The sequence below is a fragment of the Gallus gallus genome, chromosome 3 (assembly GCF_016699485.2).
Source record: "Gallus gallus isolate bGalGal1 chromosome 3, bGalGal1.mat.broiler.GRCg7b, whole genome shotgun sequence".
Lineage (NCBI taxonomy): Eukaryota > Metazoa > Chordata > Aves > Galliformes > Phasianidae > Gallus > Gallus gallus.
This window is the reverse complement of record NC_052534.1, coordinates 92,714,574-92,734,659: the sequence shown is the minus strand read 5'-3', so window position 1 is coordinate 92,734,659 and position 20,086 is coordinate 92,714,574. Positions and strand designations below refer to the sequence as shown.

The following is a 20,086-nucleotide window of genomic DNA, read 5'->3' as shown; positions in this document are numbered from 1 at the left end:
CAGTATGTTATGAAATGACCATGGAGACAAATAATAAACGTTGTTGTTAAGCTTTGTATACTAAGAAAAACAGTACACTATTAGTGTTCAGTAAAGATTTAGCAGAATGTTTGTTTTTTAATTTTAAACATTACTTTTTGACTCTGATAGCTATTAAAAGATTAGTATTTAATATACATCAACAAGCAGTACAGCGATACCTAGAGGAGACCACTAGATGTCTGAGTAGACAGATGCAGTGCAGTGGGAAGATTTTTATTGTGCTTTTAAGAGAGATTTTGAGCTGGCAGACATGTTCTTTTCTTCTTCACGTAGACAAAGGTTTCCTTGCTCTCATCATGTAAAAGCCTCTAGAAGTTTCATAGGAAACTAAACCCTTAGCAGCAAGCACTAGCAATAAAACCCAATTTAATCTGAAATGGTTGGTTTTCAGATGCTGCTTTTTACAATAACTTCTTTAGTAATATTGAAGAGGTAAATCTCATTCTGAAATGTTAAAAATACAGTTGCATTCTATATCAACACAATGTAAAAAGTTGGAATAAAATACCTTTTGTCTTATACATTAAAAACAGAAGGTGCCTCTTTCCTAACATTTGCCCTATGTAAAAACTGGATGAATGACTCCAAGAAAATTAACAAATATTTTCTAAATAAAATTAGCAGGATAATATCAATTGTATTTATGTTATGAGAAAAGGCAGTAATTGATCAAAAAGGGATTTGCATTCACAATGCTTTCCTGCAGCTCTTTTGTTACTAGAGAGAAAGTCATTAGACCTACAAGGAGTCAGTAGCATTCACACTAGTTTTGAAACCAAACGTTATGTGCTTCACTTTTGAACAGATTAGTGATTATTTGATTTTATTTGCTCTTAAAAAAAAAAAAATCCGTCTTCATTTTATCATCTTTTTTCCCCTCACCTAAAAACATTAGACAACACTTGTTTGTTTCTGTAAAGGAATAAGTCAGAGCTTGTACTCACCCTATATTTTGCAGTACCTCAGTTGCCACAGAAATTATCACAACTATTGTGTTACCTAAATTTATTCATTATAAAGGCAGATATACAACATGCTAATACTCTTACATCTGCAGTGAAGGAACAGTGAAAATTAAAGGCATTTCCTCTTCCTGTAACAGTGCCATTTGGGTGCCCTGTGTTCCTTTTTAATTCTCTGATGGTATCTATTCAAGAACTGACTGTTAATGTTAAATACACAAAGAAACAAATTTATTTGACGCTAGCTACTTTTTTTCCACTCTAATCACCTAGACAGGTGTCAGGACTTTAAACAAGAATTATGCAGATATTAACTCAGAGGTATTCACCTGTCACAGAGTAGACCAAGAAGATAAAGAGAACAACAAGAATATACCTTTAGAGATTTCTCATTTTCACCCTAAATTTTCCACCTGTATTACTGGGTGGTGGGAGAGCATAATGAAGGCTCTTGCCCTGTTCCCCTAAGCTTCAGATTAGCCATTCAGGAGGAAATCTACTCGAACAGCATTAATGTTGTGTAATAGCATCATGCTATGTGTGGGAGTGGGCTCAATGCTTTCAATCTATACAGGAATGGAAACACGTTTTATTATTCTGCTAGGCAATAAAATATACTGAAGAACACAGAGTGGTAGCAGTGAAGCTAAATTAACAATATTTTTCTTCTTTTGACAGAATCCTGATATGGAAGTCGATGAAAATGGAACGTTGGACCTGAGTATGAACAAGCAGAGGCAGCGAGATGGTTGCTGTACCATTTTGACACCACTGGAGCCAATGTCACCACAACGACAAGCTGTGATGAACAACCGCTGTTACCAACTGAATGAGAGTGACTGCTGGGACTTACCAGTGGACTACACTAAAATGAAGCCCAGTAGGATAGATGAAGATGATTCCAAAGAGATTAATGTATGTCTTTTTCATTTACTCGTTCTCATTGCAATCTACTTTTTGTAATCCATTGTATTTCTGATATTTGGAGCGAAAGAGGAAACAATAGGTGTTAAAATGGTGGTTTTCAACCAAACAACTTCTGCTGGTTAATCTTTAGAAATACATCATGCTGACACACATCTGATCTGTGACTAAGTTCCATAAGACAACATTTGAACCATAAATTTGATTCATGTTTTCTAACAATATCATCTTTTTAGCAAATATTTTCTGCAGTAAAGATGTTTCACTTTATCCAGATTATGATATTCTATATGAGCAAGTTGACAGAACTGTGCAATACTGGAATAATCAGCTCTCAAGATAAGATATCCCACTGAATCTGAAAACCATGAAAGATGTGCTGAATGTTTGAAAGTATGTATTGCTTAGAAATCAATTTAAACAAAAGCATCAGAGTGTAATGTAAGCTTTCAACTATTTCAGCTAATCTTCTAGATTACTTACCTACTCCTGTTAGCTCTATGTGTGAAAGTGCCTGCATTAATTAAATACTTTGTTTAAAGAATTACACAAAGAAGGGATATTTGAAATTGGTGTTACTTTTCAGTTCAGAATACTAAGACAACAGCAAGACCCTTTAAACAGAAAAGGCAAATCAACAGAATGAGTTAGTGAACTTATTTTATGTTTCAATACTTAGATCATGTGGGATGTGTTCTTGTGTGAGCCAAGACACTGAAAGAAATCTGATGACAAGTTTTAATGCCACTGATTTTGTTTGTCAGGTTTCAACTCTTATCCACTGTATAGCTTGCAGTGCTACATTCAATATATGGTAGATGTTTGGACACTTCAGTACACTGTTTTTTGTTTTTCCTTGGTGTAAACTATAAAATTAGGCTAATAATCTGTGTGTGATACATTTCAGGCCTATTTTAATTAGAACTTAAAACTGAGTTCAATACCTTTGACACTTATAACAAAGTAACATTTCCACTGTGTAGTGCATACATTCTACCTCTGGTATTAGTCACAGTTCTGCTATTAATTTCACTGGAATTAGGAAATCTATCTTTTATCAGTGAAATATGAGGTAAAAAATGCAATATGAAGTGTTTCTCAGAGCAAACATAATGATAAATTTCTGCTGTGGTGTTTGTAGCACCATCTGCAGGAATCTCTAAATCATGCATTCGACCACTTCCTGAAATAGATGGCTTTGAATTACTGAGTGCATCAGTAATGTTAATTCTAAATTATATAATTACATTTTTCTAGACGGATCCACTGAGGTTTGCCCCAAACTTACAGTTGTTCCTACTTCGTCTTTGCCACGTTCTAAATTATTTAAATTGCTAAGATGGCTCTTTGGTGAACAAGATGCTACATTTATTCTTTATTCCAGTGTCTTTAGAAAAAGTATTAACTATTTATTTTATATGAAAAAAAACTACATCAGTTACATAAAAGCAATGTTTTGCCTTTTTTTCCCCTTTAATTAAATAGCCTAATTAATTCCCACACACTGCAAAGACTGCATAAAAATAAGGAAGAACTATTTAAAAGTTTGATAGGTGAAAGAATATGAAATAATTTCATGTTTTTTTCTGACGAAGTAGGATAAAAAAGGAAATAACCTGTGATGACTATAATTCATAATATTTTATGAAAGTTGAGACTAATGCTCGTATATTTGCCTGTAGCCGGAAGATCTGGATCCTTTCCAAGAGGCACTTGAAGAAAGAAGGTATCCTGGTGAAGTTACAATCCCAAGTCCTAAACCCAAATACCCTCAATGCAAAGAGAGCAAAAAGGATTTAATAACGTAAGCATAATGTGAGGTGAAATTATTTTTCTCCTTTTAACCTTTTCTCTCTTGTCTTTTTTTAAACAAACAAGTACATATACGCCTTGCAGTATGAGCATGCAACATTTGCAGCATATAAATGTTTCAAACTGCCAGTTAAGTAAAGTGATAAGTTAATGTGTATTTGCTTGTTCTTAATGATGCTATATTGTATTGAGACGCCATTTTCATTTAATCCTGTTCATTTTGCAGCTTTTCAATTAGGATGCTTAAAACCCCTTGCAGTCATTGCAGCTAAACTGGAAACAATGAAACTTTTAAAAGTTTTTTTTTTTTTTTTAAACATACTTACTATTTTGGCTGTTTTTGTTTTTGTTTGGTGGCAGATGTCCAACACCAGGGTGTGATGGGAGTGGTCATGTGACTGGTAATTACGCCTCACATAGAAGGTGTGACTTCATTTTTTTCATGGTGGATTCTGTCTTTTCAATTTATTGTTTTCAGCTTACCTCAACAATGCTGTCAAAGTAAAACGTTGAACTATGTGTTAACCCTTTGAGTAGTATATGTTGATCTTAAAAGCATGCTAATTTGTGTGTTGTATAAGCGTCTTTTATTTTTAAATAGATTACTAAAATTTCCAAAGCATTCTAAGCATTTAAGTAGTTAACCCAGGAACCACAAATATTTTTGTTACATTCTACTAGTTCATAGAGAAACAAACAAAAAAAGAACATTTACAGTGTGTAATTTTGGAAGTAACGTTGATATCTAAATATATTCAGAGGGTTAACTATATTACAAAATTCAATATTACAGCACTTGCCCCATCGCTTTTCTGCATTACAAACTTTTACTTTTTAATTTTTATGTTGTGTTTGTTGGGAGTGTTCGGTTAATAAGAAGATTAACTTACTTGTCTGTCCTACCATGTCTTACAGTTTGTCTGGCTGTCCCTTGGCTGACAAAAGCATTCGAAGTATGCTGGCCACAAGCTCACAAGAACTCAAGTAAGATATAAAGAACAAATATTTTCCTTATAAATATTTATTTGACCACAAACAGTGTATAGTTACATCAGAAATTAGAAATGCAGTCTATCTGGAGAGCTCATAGATGCTGCAGAGGTGGTTGATCCGTGCTTGAGAAGTGTGTGAATTCTCCAGAAATTCCACACAGGTCTATGTGTAAATCTGTTGACGTAGTATTTTCTTTTGAGTATTCATTAAGTGATAGCAATGAAATTTCATCTACATGTTTGAACTCCTGTTCAGTTCTTTTCTGAACATTTGAATTTGCTAGTTAGAACAGAGAATTCTCACAAGATTAGACTGATGAAATACTTCTGACTACATAACTAGTGAAATGGTATTTCTCAGAGTTAGACTAGAGGGGAGAGGAAGCAGTCTGTTTCTTCCTAATGCTTGCATAATCTTTCCCAGGTTTGTATCACTGTTAACAGCTTAATGCATTTTCTCATTTGACTATGTTTCTTAGTGTCAAGTTAGTTATTCCCCTACTTAAAATGCATTCCTCACAATTTTCTTTCAGTTCTTTGAAATGACAGTTGTGAGCCTTGAGAGTTAGAGAATTGTGAGAAAGGTTTGATCTGTCTTCCTGCACCATGTGCTTGATTGGAATTCTGTATGTTGAAGAACTGTAGGGTTTGTTAGTGCTATGAGTTAGTGGTATTCCTGAAATGGTAGTATGGTTAACATGGAAAGATTTTCGTAAGTAACAAGAAAAAAAGTGAATGGGTAGCTTATGTTGCTATGCTAAGCATTATTCTGTCTTTATCGTACATTATTGCCTTAACTAGGATTTCTTGAGTTCTGTGCTTTGATGAGAAAACAAACTTTAACTGGTGGGAAAGATAAGAAAGCAAGTATGAAAAACCTACTGAAGTTAGGTATTTCTCTAGTCTTATTTAATATAGTCACTAAGTGCAAGGAAGAGGTACAGAATTCAGGTGTATTACCCCTCCAGCCTAAAGTTACTTTTTTGAACTGTCAGTTCAGATCGTATTGTTATCTTTTGCTAGAAGACAATGTGATGTGCAAGAGGAAAGGCTGTAAATGAGATCACTGAACATATATATACGTATATATAATCATAAGCAGAGTATGGATAAATAACCCCAGAGAAACTCAGATTTGGGCCTGACTTTTTGTTGGCATGTGTTGTAGATGATCAGGGAGCTGCAATTACATAGATAAAGCTGTTACATAGACATGACTGTTGGGGCAGCAGGCATAATACTTTAAGCACATACTTTGCTGCTTTAACTTTTTATAAAGTTTAGTTAAGTTGGGACAGTGTTCTGGGATTATCCCATTCCTCCACTTTTTTCAAATATCTGTAGTAAAGCCTACTTCATGTAGACCAGAGAGAATAGAAGACCACTTGAACTTGATTCCCACTCCTTTCTCTGCCATTTTATCTACCTATTTTGGAAGCAAAGAAAACAAGGTTGAGTCATGCTTAAAGTTACAGATATAGGTTTAGCTAACCTATAATTCCTATTTACTTAGGAGTTATTATCGTACTACCTATTGAGCACATTAAAACTCTGTTAAATTAGTACAAATTTTAGAAAGTGCTAGAATTTTAGACAGGCCAACTTAACTCAGATCTCTTTTTCGTCTTCATTACAAGGCAAATCTTCATTTTCTGGTCATTTATTTTTCCATTGGATAACAAATTGTATGTTGCACTGGACAGACAGTAATAACTTTTTAAGCAACTAATGGATTTCCTCTGTTTTCCTCATTATCCCATGTGTGGCCCTGTTTGTTCTTCACTGCACTTTTCTCAAACTGTACTTTCAGGATATGACAACTAATTCACTCACATATGTGTCACTAACACCGCACCTGAATGTTTCCTTATTAATGTATCTTGGTTATAAGGGGTTCATTTATTTTCACTTGGAATTAATTTATTTTCACCTACAATTATACACTGAAATAAGTCAGGTTTGGTATTAACACTAGTTTAAAGTGAGAAAATTTGACCATATCATTTTACTTGCTCAATTTGATACTTACTAGACTCACCTAGCTCTTCACTCTATAGAGAACTATTTATATTCAAGGCCAACTTCCCACTGAATTCTCTTGGATCTGTGGGAATTAGGCAATTCTACACAATGAATAGTTCACCATTTGTGAAAAGGAATGAACTGTACAGAGAAAGCAGAATAGAGTCCAGTGATCCAGAACAGCAGTTACTTTTCTCCTCCCCCAAAACTCTTCCACTTGATCCATTCGCTCTGTCTTATTTCCTTTATCATTTTTTTTCTACATTTCTCCATGTTTCAAGCTCCTTGTCTCACCAGCCCATCCCCTGTCTCCATCATATTAATATTCTTATTGTTCTCTGCTACTAAGCCATTGTACTGAATTTGGTACAAAGGCATATATTCAAAAGCAGGGATGTAGGAGTCCTATGGATGATAGCATCCTTTATACAGCTCTCATTTCTGCTCGTTCTCTGCCTAAGAGGGGAAAAGATGTTGTCATGTAAATATAATGCATATGTGCTCAAAGCAGCTAAACCAAAGCTACATAAGCAACTTTGATTTGGTAGTTTTTAAACTGTGAAGTACTTCGTTTAGATTTGTTGTCTTTTTGTGTGAGAGGTTTGGGAGACTAATTTCCTTGCTTTTAAAAAGAGCAAGCTGAAATGAAGCAGAAATTCCATAATGTGGGATCCTACTTACATAATGTGGCATCTTGAGGCTTTTAGTGTCTGCTGCATAGGTCACCTGAAGTACTGTGATAGAAAACAGCAGTGAAAGGTATAGCACTCTGAATGGGTTGGCACCAGAAGGGGGGGGGGAATGTTACTAATGCATTTCATAGATATTTGCTGACAGCAGAAGAGGAGTGAGTATTAGCAGATTTGACTCCTGCCCTGGGCTTCAGAGAGAAATATAAAGGCATTTTTTATCTGTATCCCAAGCCAAGATCCCTTCTGTCCTGCTCATTCCAATCTGTACTATTCCTATCTCTTCATCTTTTATTCCTTGTTCTGGTTTTCATGCAGTTATTTCCAGTCATCCATAACGAGTTCAACCTCTTCAAAATTTCTGGTAAATAGTTCTCTAATGTGTGGAGTATAGATAATGATTGATTGTTTGGCTTAGAGTTGGTAGTGTAGTGTAGTGACTTTCTGTACTACATAATTTAGGACACTTTCATAATTATTTCAATTTGCCATACATAGCTCATAGAGAAAATATTGCATTTGTGCTAGTACAGCCTTTATATCACATTCTACTGATCCACAGTATCCTTGTGTGTACTGTAACAACACAAACAAATCATAGTGCAGCTTTCTAACTAGAATTCTGCTAGTACATTGGTATTTTGTTTTGTTTTTTAACTCCTTCATAAAATAAAAAATAGCACACTCTGGAGACTTTAAATAATGCTTATGATGTAGTCATAATCAAAATAACTGAAGAATCAGTAAAGGTTAGAGAAAAAATATTTTCCTGTATTGCCTTTTGGTTGTTATAGCTCTAAAAATTCCATCACTCACATTTCCTGGCTTGCAGAAAGATGACATTGTCACTCAATTAAATTGTTCCAGGGTTATCCTAATTATTCCTTGCCACCCATACTTTAAGACTTCTTGCTTATTTAAGACTGTGAAGATTGTGTGACTCTCCTCTTTTACCCAAAGTCCAACTGAAAACTTTTGTCTTTGTGCATAGTTTATTGATAGGTCAAAGCAGTTTGACAGTCTGGTCAATGTTCTCATTGGCGTAACAAAATAGAAATTACAGAATAATTTATTTGGTTTTAATTCTGTTACTGGTGTGATGAAGAGTCTCTGAAGAAATTAATATCTGACAAGAATCCAAGCCTTCCAAACGTTACTATTTTGGTTGTAATGCTTGTGAAAAGCAACACATTGATGAGTAAACTTAACTATGATGACAAAACAATTAACCACCTATCTAGTGACAGCTACCAATGTTAAAATATTCGTAAGTTAAATTCAGTTTAATCTTACTTTGGGTTCTTTCCTAATCATTTTTCCTTATTTACTGCTTATTGTAGAAGTTCCTCCTAATACTTACAGAATTGTAATCCTATTGTAGAATTATAAATACTATAAAAAAGGCAACATTTGAAGCACTTTTAATTGTATTTAAAAGAAAAAAGAATTAATAAAATTTTTAGATCAAGTACTTTGGTTATCCATAAATCAATTCTAAACAATATGCAACATGCTGACAGAACATTTACACTTAGATTTCTGTTAACCCACTAATCAGAGAACGTGGCTACCAGAGAATACAAGGAGAATACATATTTAGTTCTGATCCTACTTTAATGTAAAAATAGCAGTACTTCCTCAGAGGCCATAGGTAGCTAAGTATTAGCTTGGACTACTGTCAAACTAACTGTCTAATTATGGACATTTACCCTTTGTCCTTTGGGTCAGTTTTCTGCCAGGAAAACACAATAGTACTTCTACTCAAGAATCTGAACCTCAAAAAGATTTGTAGTTCAACCAAGTTCAACAAATCTTTACGTGTAGGTGATACTGTCATAATTTTCCAGTATTTCGGACCCACAGCACCTGTCTTTATGTAGATATTGCATGTCATTATTGTTTCTGTGGTGATCGTCTTTTGGCATTACCCTATGGCACTTACAGGGTGGAGAACAATCTCATTACCCTCTATGCAATGAAGCCTGAAAGCTTTTATTTTCCACTTCTCTTCTTAACTGAAAATGTGGAGCTCGATCTATTTTTATACATTCTCTACAATAAAGTAAGATTTGGAATTTCTGTGCCTCCTTCTTTCCATTTCACTCTGCTCTCATTTCCATATGTTTGGTGGTCATCTTCTGCTCTTTCTCTTATCTTTGTCCTTGTCTCGCCATTTCCAGTTGTGTCACCCCAACCTTAGTCTCCCATGAGGTCCAGATGGAAAACTGAGCTTCTCCGAAGTTCTCCTTGTTTAACCACAACTCTTCAAGGAGGAATGACTCCATACAGTACAGTTTTCTGGATAGAAAGGATATTCTTAGCTTACACTTATGAGGAAAATCTTCTATCTTAGTATAACCTTTAATACTCACTTTGTATTGGTGTACCAAATAATTTTACTGCAATTTTCTCAACAAGATCTAGCAACTAGGAAGAAGGGATGTTCTCAACAGAAGTGGAGAAGCTTGTGCTGTATTTACTGTGACTAATAGTACTGGAAAAAACATACTGTTTACTTCCTCACTTTAGTCATCTGGAAAGAAAAAAAAAAAGAAAAAAGTTAAAAAAAAAAAAAGGAATAAGATATATTAATAAAACACTGTAGAAATATTCCCATCTTTAGACAGATAACCAGACTATTACTGGGCATTGATCAGTACCTATCCTCTTTAAGCCTTGATAGCGCTCCCAGTAGTCACTTTTTCTAGTCAGAACAGTTATTTCTGCAGAGATCTGTTCAGCTGCTGAAGTGGTTTCTCCACCCGCAACCTCTGTCACTCAAGATGTTCTAGAAGTGTGTATACCTTTGTTGTTTCATCTATACAGGAGTACTATCCCTTGACTTGCCTTGCCTTCCCTTCCCTTCCTAATTCCCTGTTCTTATCCTGTTTAGCCTACATCTGTTTTCCTATAAGAACTCAATAAGAACAACATTTGGGAAGCTGTGACCCATTATACAGTTTTAACTCACTTTTCTCTTAGAAAATTACCCTTTGTTGCGAGAAAAATAACCATTTCCATTGTTATTATCACTTTTTTTTTCCTCTTTTCCTAGTTTTCTACTGTTTATGTCCTCTTATTTATTTATTCATTTATTTATTACTATGTGATAAGTTGTCATTTCAGGTTTTGTTTTTTTTTTTTAATACTAACATTGTTGAGACTAGTAAGTAATTTTGTGGTATAATAAAATACTTATTTGATGTTAATTATGTATCCTTTGGATCTTGAAAAATTTTTTAAGTTCCTTGATGTTTTATCTAACTTCTAAGTGGAAAATGTAGTTGCAAAGACCAGACATTATGTATTTGGTATAATGTTAAAAATGACTAGAGCAAGTCATTTGTAAATAATAGTATTTCATTAACTTATCTGCAATGTTATGATAAAACAAACTGGTTTATAATGTGTTATTAAATTAGTGTGCAAGTCTAATTTAAATTATTAAAAACAAACCAAGGAGCATAGATCCCCATTATTAGTTCCCCTGTAAAGGATAATCTTTCCCATTTTGTTCAACTAGATCCTTGGGCCAAGTGAAATTAGGAATCTCATGTGGTTTCAGTGGGTTTTTTTTTGCATTTTTGTTTCCTGTATTTATTGCAGATTTCCACTTGGATACCTTATCTTTGATGGCAGCATGCATGCCTGGCCAGAACAGAACACCTTGGGCTCTGTTCCTGCACTTCTCAATACTCAAATGGGCACTGTAGGTTATACCTAGCATTTCCAACCTCATGTTGTGTGGTGTTATGATAATGTCCTTTGTATAGAAACCCATCATCTGCAGCAACCTCATCTCTATAGTCGCAATAAGTTTTACATATGGAAGTGGCTGGGCTTTTTTTCTGTTAGAATAACTCCATTCAGACTCTGGTAAGGTTGAGTCATTCCATCTTTCTCACTTAAGTTTGTCAACTTTTGTCTCTAAAATGAATAATACTTGAGTTCTGTTTACATAAGACCCTTCATCATTGTTTTCATTACTAAAAGGTAGTCTTAAAAGCATGTACTCTCTAAAACGCTCCTTGCAAGCCATCTGTCTACCAGTACCTCTGATACTGTGAAATGTTCCATGCAGGCACAAAATTGTTTGCATGAAGCACCTTGCAGAATCAGGGCCTTAGTAAGTTTTCAATACTATGAAATGCTCTGGAATTAGAGGCTTTAATTTGCACAATGGCAGCTAAAATATTTAAATAGCTTTTGGCCTCTTCCTTTTCTTTATGCACTTAATTATTTAAAATAAAATATATTGTTAGCTATACTTCCTCTGCTGTTTGGATTATAATCAGTGTTTAAAAGCATTTGCTGCTTAGTTTTAAACTTCAATAGTCTCAATTCAGATGAATGTTCACTGAATTAGAGTAATTTTTATTCAAAACAACCTGTATGACTTAAGTTTGCTTTCAGAAGGAATGTAAGCACTGGGAATACACATCCCTTTTACTTCTGTACGCCTATCTTTAAAAGTGGAATTTAGCCTCTGCAATAATGATTTAAGCAGTTTTAAATATACTATCCTAAGTTTCTAGGCTCTTCACTAATCACCAAATGCTTCAGTGTCAATGCTTATTTGACGGTTCAGTTTAATTTTCAAAACTATTCTCTTGTCAGTCATTCCAGGGCCATTCCATGCAGTCCCTAAGCAACTATTCTGAGAGGAGCACTTAATTGTGATTATCTATGAATTTGTTTCGTTATGTTAACATGCCCAGTGAATCTCTCTAAGGCCTTCTTGTCTTGGAGTCTTTCCATTTGTACAGTTGCCTCTGCCATCCTTGGGTTTGGTCATACTTCTTTGTCACTGAATGTGTCCCACATCACTTATCTCATTCAGCCTGGCATTTGCTTGTATTCAATCCAGGGGTCTTTTCTTTGGCACAATTTGGTTATTGTGCAAACTCCCATTGTGATGTTGATCATTTTTTGCTTCAAACCAACAGATCATAACCAATTGCTCATTCCATCCAGATCCGCAAAGATCTGCAACATGATGCTGTGGTATATCCCAAGTGCTGAGGCAATCCCCATGGGAAGTTGCATAAACTACACAGTTAATAAAAGGAGAATTAAAAGTGCAATGTTTTGCACTTTCTGTGTTTGGTCAGACTTGCCAAAACCCTTAATATGTACCACAAAATAGAAGTAATTTTGTCACTTGAAGTCTTAAATATGATTGTCTGGATCCTCAGTTGGTGTAAATTAGCATAGCTCCATTGCCTTCAGTGGAGTTACGCTAAAATACAACAGTGATGATCTGGGCAGATGCCCTCAGCTTCTCTCTTGGGTTAGCATTCATGTTTGATTGCCTTATTTAAATCTTTTGAAGCTATAAAATCCCTTGCATTGTTTCTTAGAATGGCCAATTGCTAACTCGATTTCTTGGTGTCTGTATCTGCACAGTAACATCTATTTTTGCCATGCAGTTAAGATCATCCCTTTATTTTCTATCTGAGTGCTATTGGGACTTTATGTGGCACACATTTTTTGCAGCACTGTAGTATCTCTATCAATGTCCTATATCCCTAAAATTTCCCATACCCCTCATAAACACCTCATCATAATATTCTTTTACAATATTTTTGTATTCCCAGTAAGTGGAGTTTACATTTGCTCATCTGCATGTAAAAATTGCTCTTCTACCCTAACACACACAGAATTTCCACTGCTTCAAAGTCTACTGGTTTTTCTCCTTTTACAGATAACGACACCGTGCTCTTTCAGCATGAGCTTACTTAGTGTATACTGTCTGAAACAGCCTTAGATTTTGAGGGATGTTTTAACACTGTCCATCATTAATTATTTTTATAAGCTTAACTATGTTTGCACTACATTTAACCCCAGCACTATCTGTTTTCTGCAATAAAAAAAAAAAGACAGAAGAGGACTGCTGTACAAGCACATCACTGTTTTTATTTATTTATATTTTGGACTGTGGTCAAGAGGGAAAAAAGAGCCTTAAAAAATCATTTTTTGTTTTTCAGTGCAGTTTTCAGACATACTGTATTTACATAGTCTTATTAAAATGATCAGCTGTAAAGTGGACAATCAGAGTGATATTTAAAATACAATCTTCAGACTTAAGAGTTAATACTATGCTGAGATGAAAGGAATCTTGCTTAAAAATGTTTAGGCTGCAGTTTAATGGAAGTGTCATTATGAAAGCATATGGTCATCTTAAAAGATGATCATATAAATACAGTGTGTTCAAAACAGATTAGGTACTGGAACACTTTTCTTCTGCACTAAGTAGCAAAGGAACCAAAGCATACAGACAATTTATAAGAAAACCAAGCCACAGTTGTTCTTTGTTCTCTGTTTTGTTATGTTCTTTTTTACAGGTAAATAGCTATTTTTTTCCAGGCCAGTCAGTCTGGCACTTTTCTTTAACACATAATTTGCACAAAAAGCATTTGAAAGCAGTGTATGAAAATCACAACTTGCTCATTTTGCCTGCTATACTATGAGTTTAGGGATTTTTTGTTGGCTTGTATAAACTGATTAAAACTAAAAGAACAAAAATGACCCTGTGTTAAATGCAGTCTGAATGCTGAATTCAGCTTCATAGGACAGATACATATAATTTACCTTTGACCATATTATCCAAATCTGTAATGCAGATACTGGCACATGATAGATAGAAAGACGAAATGCTATCTTGGCCATTTCTTAAAAATATTTATATATATTTTTTGTAATACAAAGGTTGTACTTTAAAAGGAAATGAATTAAATATGTACTATTGTAATTACTGTGCATTTCAATAATAAGTTTGGATATAAAAGCTGTGAATGTTGTCTGTGCTGGACATTGCAGAGATGCATCGCGTTTTTGTTTCCCTTTAGGAAGAGTTATGAGTAAATTATGAAAAAACAGGAAAAAAAAAACCAGAAAAATTATATTAAAATAACTGATTAATTTTTTTAAAAGATGATAGATTATGGGTTTCTTCTCAAGGCTTCTCCAGGAACCATTGTAGGTGGTGATTTGTTTTCCTCTGATGCACTAATCAAGAAACATCTGTCAGGAAAGCGTAAGTATGTTCCATAAGTATAGGTGCAATGGAGGAGGGGCAAGAGCCTTGTTTTTGAATAACACCCATGACAGCTGTTATGACTTAAGTGTGCAAAATCTGAAAGAATTGAATTCTTATTAATTATCTTTTTCTTTATTTTTTAAAACCAGCCGAAGTTGAATCCTCAAAACTCAATCACAGAAAAAGACCTTCAGTGTTTTTAAGGCAGTCTGAGACCTGATCCAAAGTTCTCTTAGCTCAGTGGAACACCTACCTTGTTTGGTTTTGAATCTGAGATCATGTTCAGCAGTTGCAAAAAATTGCATTTAATGGAGTGAGAACAATATTACAAGGCCAAATTCCATGCAGAGCTCCATGAGCAGAATTTGCACTCCTTATGCTTTAGAAAAGCAGTTTCATGTTGATATTGTCACAGACAAAGTCCTATTAAACCATTACTTGTTTTAGAAGAAAACATTTTTAAGGTATTAATAAAATATTGGTAAAGAAGCACCTTAACTTTTGTTTGAACTCTATTTGATAGAATAAACCTCTACAAACTAAAACAGAAGTAATATGTAATGCAAATGGGAGGTAATTGTCCAGCAACTTCAATACATATCTTCTATCTAAAATGCAATGTTTTAAGTGTTTTTACCTGATTTAATTCAGTTTTTGCAAATGTTGATGCTAACTGTGCTGAACCCACAGAAAATGCTATTGATTTACAAAGAAGTAATAGGTAAACACATCAGAACCATTTATTTACAATTTGTGCAAAATATCTTAGCAATGTTAATGCAGAACAGTCCAAGCATGTTTTATATCTTTGTATAAATCTTTATATACTCAAAAATTAGATAGAAATGTCTCTAGGTCAAAGAAAACTTTTTGCTTGTTCACATCAGTGAAAACACTTTCCTTTCAAGAGTAAAGTAACTATAATGAATTTATGGTACTTATTGAAAGGGTGATTTCTTTTTTGCTAAGACCAGGCTCATTCATAAATTTCCTTCAGCATAAAAAAAGGAAATACGGTACTTATCAAAACATTGTCAGTAATTAAATTCTGTGTGAGAGTTGCAGTCCAGAAGTACTGGGAAGCGACAACCTATAGGAGATAGTTCTGTAAGGTGCAGTTTGCTGGGTAACCTGTTCCACTCTCTTTCATTTTGCCTTCCTGAGATGCTATAGTTTGCAGATTTTCTGTGGCTGTATGGATGCTCAGACTGCAATTCTTCCTGACCCTAATGCATAAGATGCTCCTCTTCTCTGTAGTGTCTAGCTGAGGAACACATCCTCTGAGCTTATCAGAGCAGATAATTTGTGTTTCAGCAGTATTCCTACCCATGTATTATTCTCCCAAATCCTTGTCACAGGGCAGTTAGCAGGAACATTTGTGAGGGTAGTGTTTTAAGCAATAAATACAATTGTTTCAATGCAAGATTCATCCTGAGAATAGAAAACCTGGAATAAGGAAAACAGTAATCAAGAGTGTAAGGAGCAGTAAATACTCAGGGATATTTGGCAGTGAGCACACAAAAGCAACAAGTGATTTTGGAAGAGGAAGCAAATTGTTTAAAAAAAAAAAGAAAAAAGAGTTGGAAACCTCTTTTTTTTTTTTTTTTTTTTTTTTGTTGGTAAAAAGCACATAAGGCAAAGTTGTTATTCTCAGACTTAAGGCTGTTTTTCTAATTCTTAAGAGCATGAGAGCTCTGAACTCTAAGGTATAAAAGAGCATGAGCACTTCTCTCTGCCTACATTCCTGACTGTGAACAAAGTGTTTCTGGGAGAGAGAGCTGTGTTATACACTGCAGTATGCAGCTTCCAGTGCTCATGTGCTGTGCAGCAATTTATCCCTGTTTGTAACCTCTGGCCTCTCCAGCACTCTGCACAACTGTTTATGAAGCTATTCCTGCAGCTATTAGACTCTGAAATTAAAGTGGTTCTTTCATGAAATGTTTGCAATATAAACCAAGCTTGCAGTGCCTAATCTTATGGGAGTTTCAAAAGGGGAAATTGTACAAAAGCCTGGGCTTTCTGCCTTTGTCAACTTTAAGGAGAAAGTAAGGAGGGCCAAAGAAAGAAAAGACACTAGAGAATATCACATGACAATAAAAAGCACAATTCCTTTTCAAATGCTATAGTTAATGATACCTTGGAACATTCTTATTAAGTTGGAATTATTACTTAAGTGCTGCTCAAATACAGCACTTGGATTCCACCTTAGCTTGGAACAGTTTTAATGGTCTGATCAGAGTTTCTTGCCCTCACTGAAGAGATGTCTCCTTTGTTCACATTAAGTGCAAACTACCTCATACAGTCTGACACACTAGGGTGAAATAGCACCCATTTCAGGTAATTGAATACCATTCTAAAAGCTCCCTTATTTCTCTTAATGCTGCCCAGACAGCTGCAACATCCTGTCAGGAGGAACAGGAAACTCAGATGTGGAGGCAGATGAATGCCTGGAGTAGAAACTGGGAGTATCATCTCAGAATATTGTCTCTGACTGCACAGATCTGAAAGTTTGGAGTGAAGTTTGGCTACCTCACTGAGAATTTCTGAGCACTTATTAGCTCTGTAAACTGGACTTCATAATCATGATTTTTAATTGAATTTTTTAACTTCTTAATACAGAAGAATTGGCTGATGGTTGATCTGTCAAGGAAGGATGGAAATAGAGTGGTTGAGCTTAAGGTAGCATCTGTGCTGTGTCCTTCAGCTGTGCACTTCTGAGAGAGCTTTTGCTATGCTTTCACCACAGTCTCCTTCCAGGTATTTGTAGACAGAAGTAAGATTGTTTCTTACACTTTACTTCAGCAGCAGCAGCTTTTGCAGCCTCTTCTATGAAGCTCTCCAAGATCCTAACCATCCTGCTGCATTGCTCAGTAATACAGACTTGCAGCTCAGTGTTCTTAGACCTCAAAGTGCTGGGAAGAGTATAGGATATTGCACCCTCTGAGGTATTAGTTCATTAGGGCTGACTTTTCTGTCCACTGTCAGTCTTCTGAGACTACCTCAAAGCAGTAGGATGGCGTACTCCTAGGGATGGGCTTATCCATGCCCAACCTGACCCCCTTGCAAATACAGGTTCTTGTCTGGACTTGCACTAAGAGTCTTCCTTTCAGCATACCCGTAAGCCTCGCTTAACACTGTAGGCCTGAGGTAATTTAGGGCTCAGGCAAATGGTGAGGTTATGCTTAAAAGTCAGCATACATGGAACTTGAGTCTATCCCACCAAAACTTACAGCATGCCTGAGAAGCTGCTCAAAAATGAACATAAGCTCATAGCAGTAAGTCATTAACAAACTAGATTTCCCTTAGCTGCACTGTTAGCCTTCTCACTAGACCAGACTGCCTCTCACAGTCTGATGTAGTTCACATGGTATTTTCACATTTCCTCACTTGGGCTTCTGGCAAATGTTTGTAGGCCTAAAGGGAAAAAGCTGTTTATTTTCTTAAAATGAAAACTGAAGGATTTCACTCTTTTGCTGATGATTCTTCACCCCCAAAACAGAAAGTAGTACCTCTGCTTCAACTATCTGGGGAAATGAGACCCTTAAGAGTTAGCTCCCTTTTCCAAATGTTAACCTGTCCTTGTTACTGGATCGCGCATGTATTCAAATAGAAACCATACATTCAGAAGAGAAGAGAGTCCATCCAATATAGGAACTTTATGGTAAAATAGCTCTTCTTCATGTTAATAACAAGTATAGCATTGTGGCTGTGTATAGAACAAAGGATAAGTCTTAGCATGGTCAATACATAGTCTCATAAACACATTTTACACTAAATTACTGTGCTTACCTTATCTTGCCTTACTGAATATGCACTGAAAAATATCTTAATTGCTCTTTTGAAGCAGAAGCTGTTAATGGAGTGAAGAAGATTCCAGCCCATTACTTTTGCTGTCATTTAGATGGTTTTTATTCAAAACTTCTGAGCCCTCATTCTGCTCATTATGTATTTTATATAACTCAAAAATGTTTACAGTACTATTCATTTATGGTTTTGCCATAATGCTAGGCTGAGAGAAATATTTAGAGGTGGTACTTCTGTTTCTTTCTATATTGCACAGGCTAGAAATACACAATTAATTGCTTTTTTAGGCTTAGTCTTTCATACCAGTATTAGATGAACTAATTTGGAAGAGAATGTATAGATTGAATCTCTTCATGCTGTTATTCTTTCCATCCTTTCCACTCAGCTTTTCCTTTCTCCTTTGCTTTAGATCCAGCTGCCTCTGTTGCTCTGCCTTTCACTTGATGAATTATGTGAGAGCGTAAAAGTTGAATGATTATGTTCAAATGAAAAGCAGATAAACAGAGTAACTAAAAGGCTAAAGCTGGGTTCTACCCATTCATTTCCAAACATTAGTGGTTTGCTAAGGCGCAGACTATTGAAAATTGTTAGTTCATTTCCTTTGCTTTTAGGAGTCTAATCTGATAGCTTTTCTAAGTGTTTCTTGTGGACTTGCTGAACTTTTTGGGTGTTCTAGATATATGAATTTTGCAGTCATCCAAAACCTCTAGGAAACTCAAGAATCTGCAGGTTCAAGGTCATACTGCTGTGTCTTTGGTATTAGTGTCACCGGCGAGAAGATACACAAAGTATGGAAGAGTACATAGCAACATAGAGACAGCAGATCGAGAATGATGATACTGATAATTTTTTGGTGTTCAAAGCATCCAGCAGGCTACTGACCTAACTGCAATGTAAATCTCTTGTCAGGGAAAACATCCCTACTTCAAATAATTTATTTTTAAAGTATTCAATATTTGACATATTTTAATTTGATTTTGTACTAAAACTTTCATTTACTTCATAAATAGAAATACTTGGCCAGCTATAAGATTTTTTGAAGGCAGCTTGTAAGGTGAAGAATACCAGAATAGTAAAATACCTGTGCTACTGTCTTCATGTGACCTGACCAATTTTCACATACAGGAAGTGAGTGAAATCAAGTGTCTATTGGCAGTTCTGCAAGCCCTGACTGGAAATGTTGCTGTGCCTGGGCTGAGTGGTAGATTCTCCTGAGGGGCTACCCATTTTAAAAGATCAATCAGAAATAAGGTGTTCCTCTTCAAAAGCAAATGTGTCCACCCCAAATTACTGAAGAAAAGCCCTTTAAAAAAAAAAAAAATACACTTGCCCTTATTTTGAATGAACTTTTAAGCAAAGGCTTGAAGAAATCTACTATGATTCAAAGAACTTTAGTGGCTTTGCTCCTGGCTGTAGAGTATGTTGTCTTAGGGCTGTCTCCTACTGTATTTTTCTCCCTGCTGCTATAATTTTATGTTATTTTTTCACTATAAAAATGAAGCTTTTTTCAAAGAATGATGTGTTTGGAAATGAACATTTGAATTTGCATATGTTGGAATTGATTCATTCCTGGTGCCAGGAAGTGCTCTCTGTTGCAAGGAGGGGATGTGCAGCTGGCCAGTGCTGCCTCCGAGGCAGGCAGTGCTGGCAAGAGAGAAAGTGTGGGCAAGGTGCCCAGGGAGAGAGCTGATTCACAGCTTCCCTCTGGCAACTTCTGTGAAAGGAGCACCCCCTGGGTAGCGCACAGAAGCGATTTCACATTAGGCACTTAGCATGCCTTTGGCAACTGGCATGTTAGGG

The 20,086-nt window shown here is 35.5% G+C and overlaps 1 protein-coding gene and 1 long non-coding RNA gene across 2 annotated transcripts in view; one reads left to right on the top strand and one right to left on the bottom strand.

Annotated features, from left to right (window-relative positions):
- Positions 1-20,086, top strand: part of MYT1L (myelin transcription factor 1 like) — a 300,887-nt gene that overhangs the window by 240,841 nt on the left and 39,960 nt on the right. The window contains 3 exon segments of the mRNA XM_046939137.1: positions 1,683-1,919; positions 3,611-3,732; positions 4,656-4,724. Coding sequence (XP_046795093.1) covers positions 1,683-1,919; positions 3,611-3,732; positions 4,656-4,724 — 428 coding nt within the window.
- Positions 9,267-10,233, bottom strand: LOC121110256. Its single transcript, XR_005858526.2, has 3 exons — positions 10,104-10,233; positions 9,816-9,976; positions 9,267-9,741 (listed from the first exon to the last, which is right to left on the bottom strand). It is a non-coding gene; the product is annotated as an uncharacterized LOC121110256 (long non-coding RNA).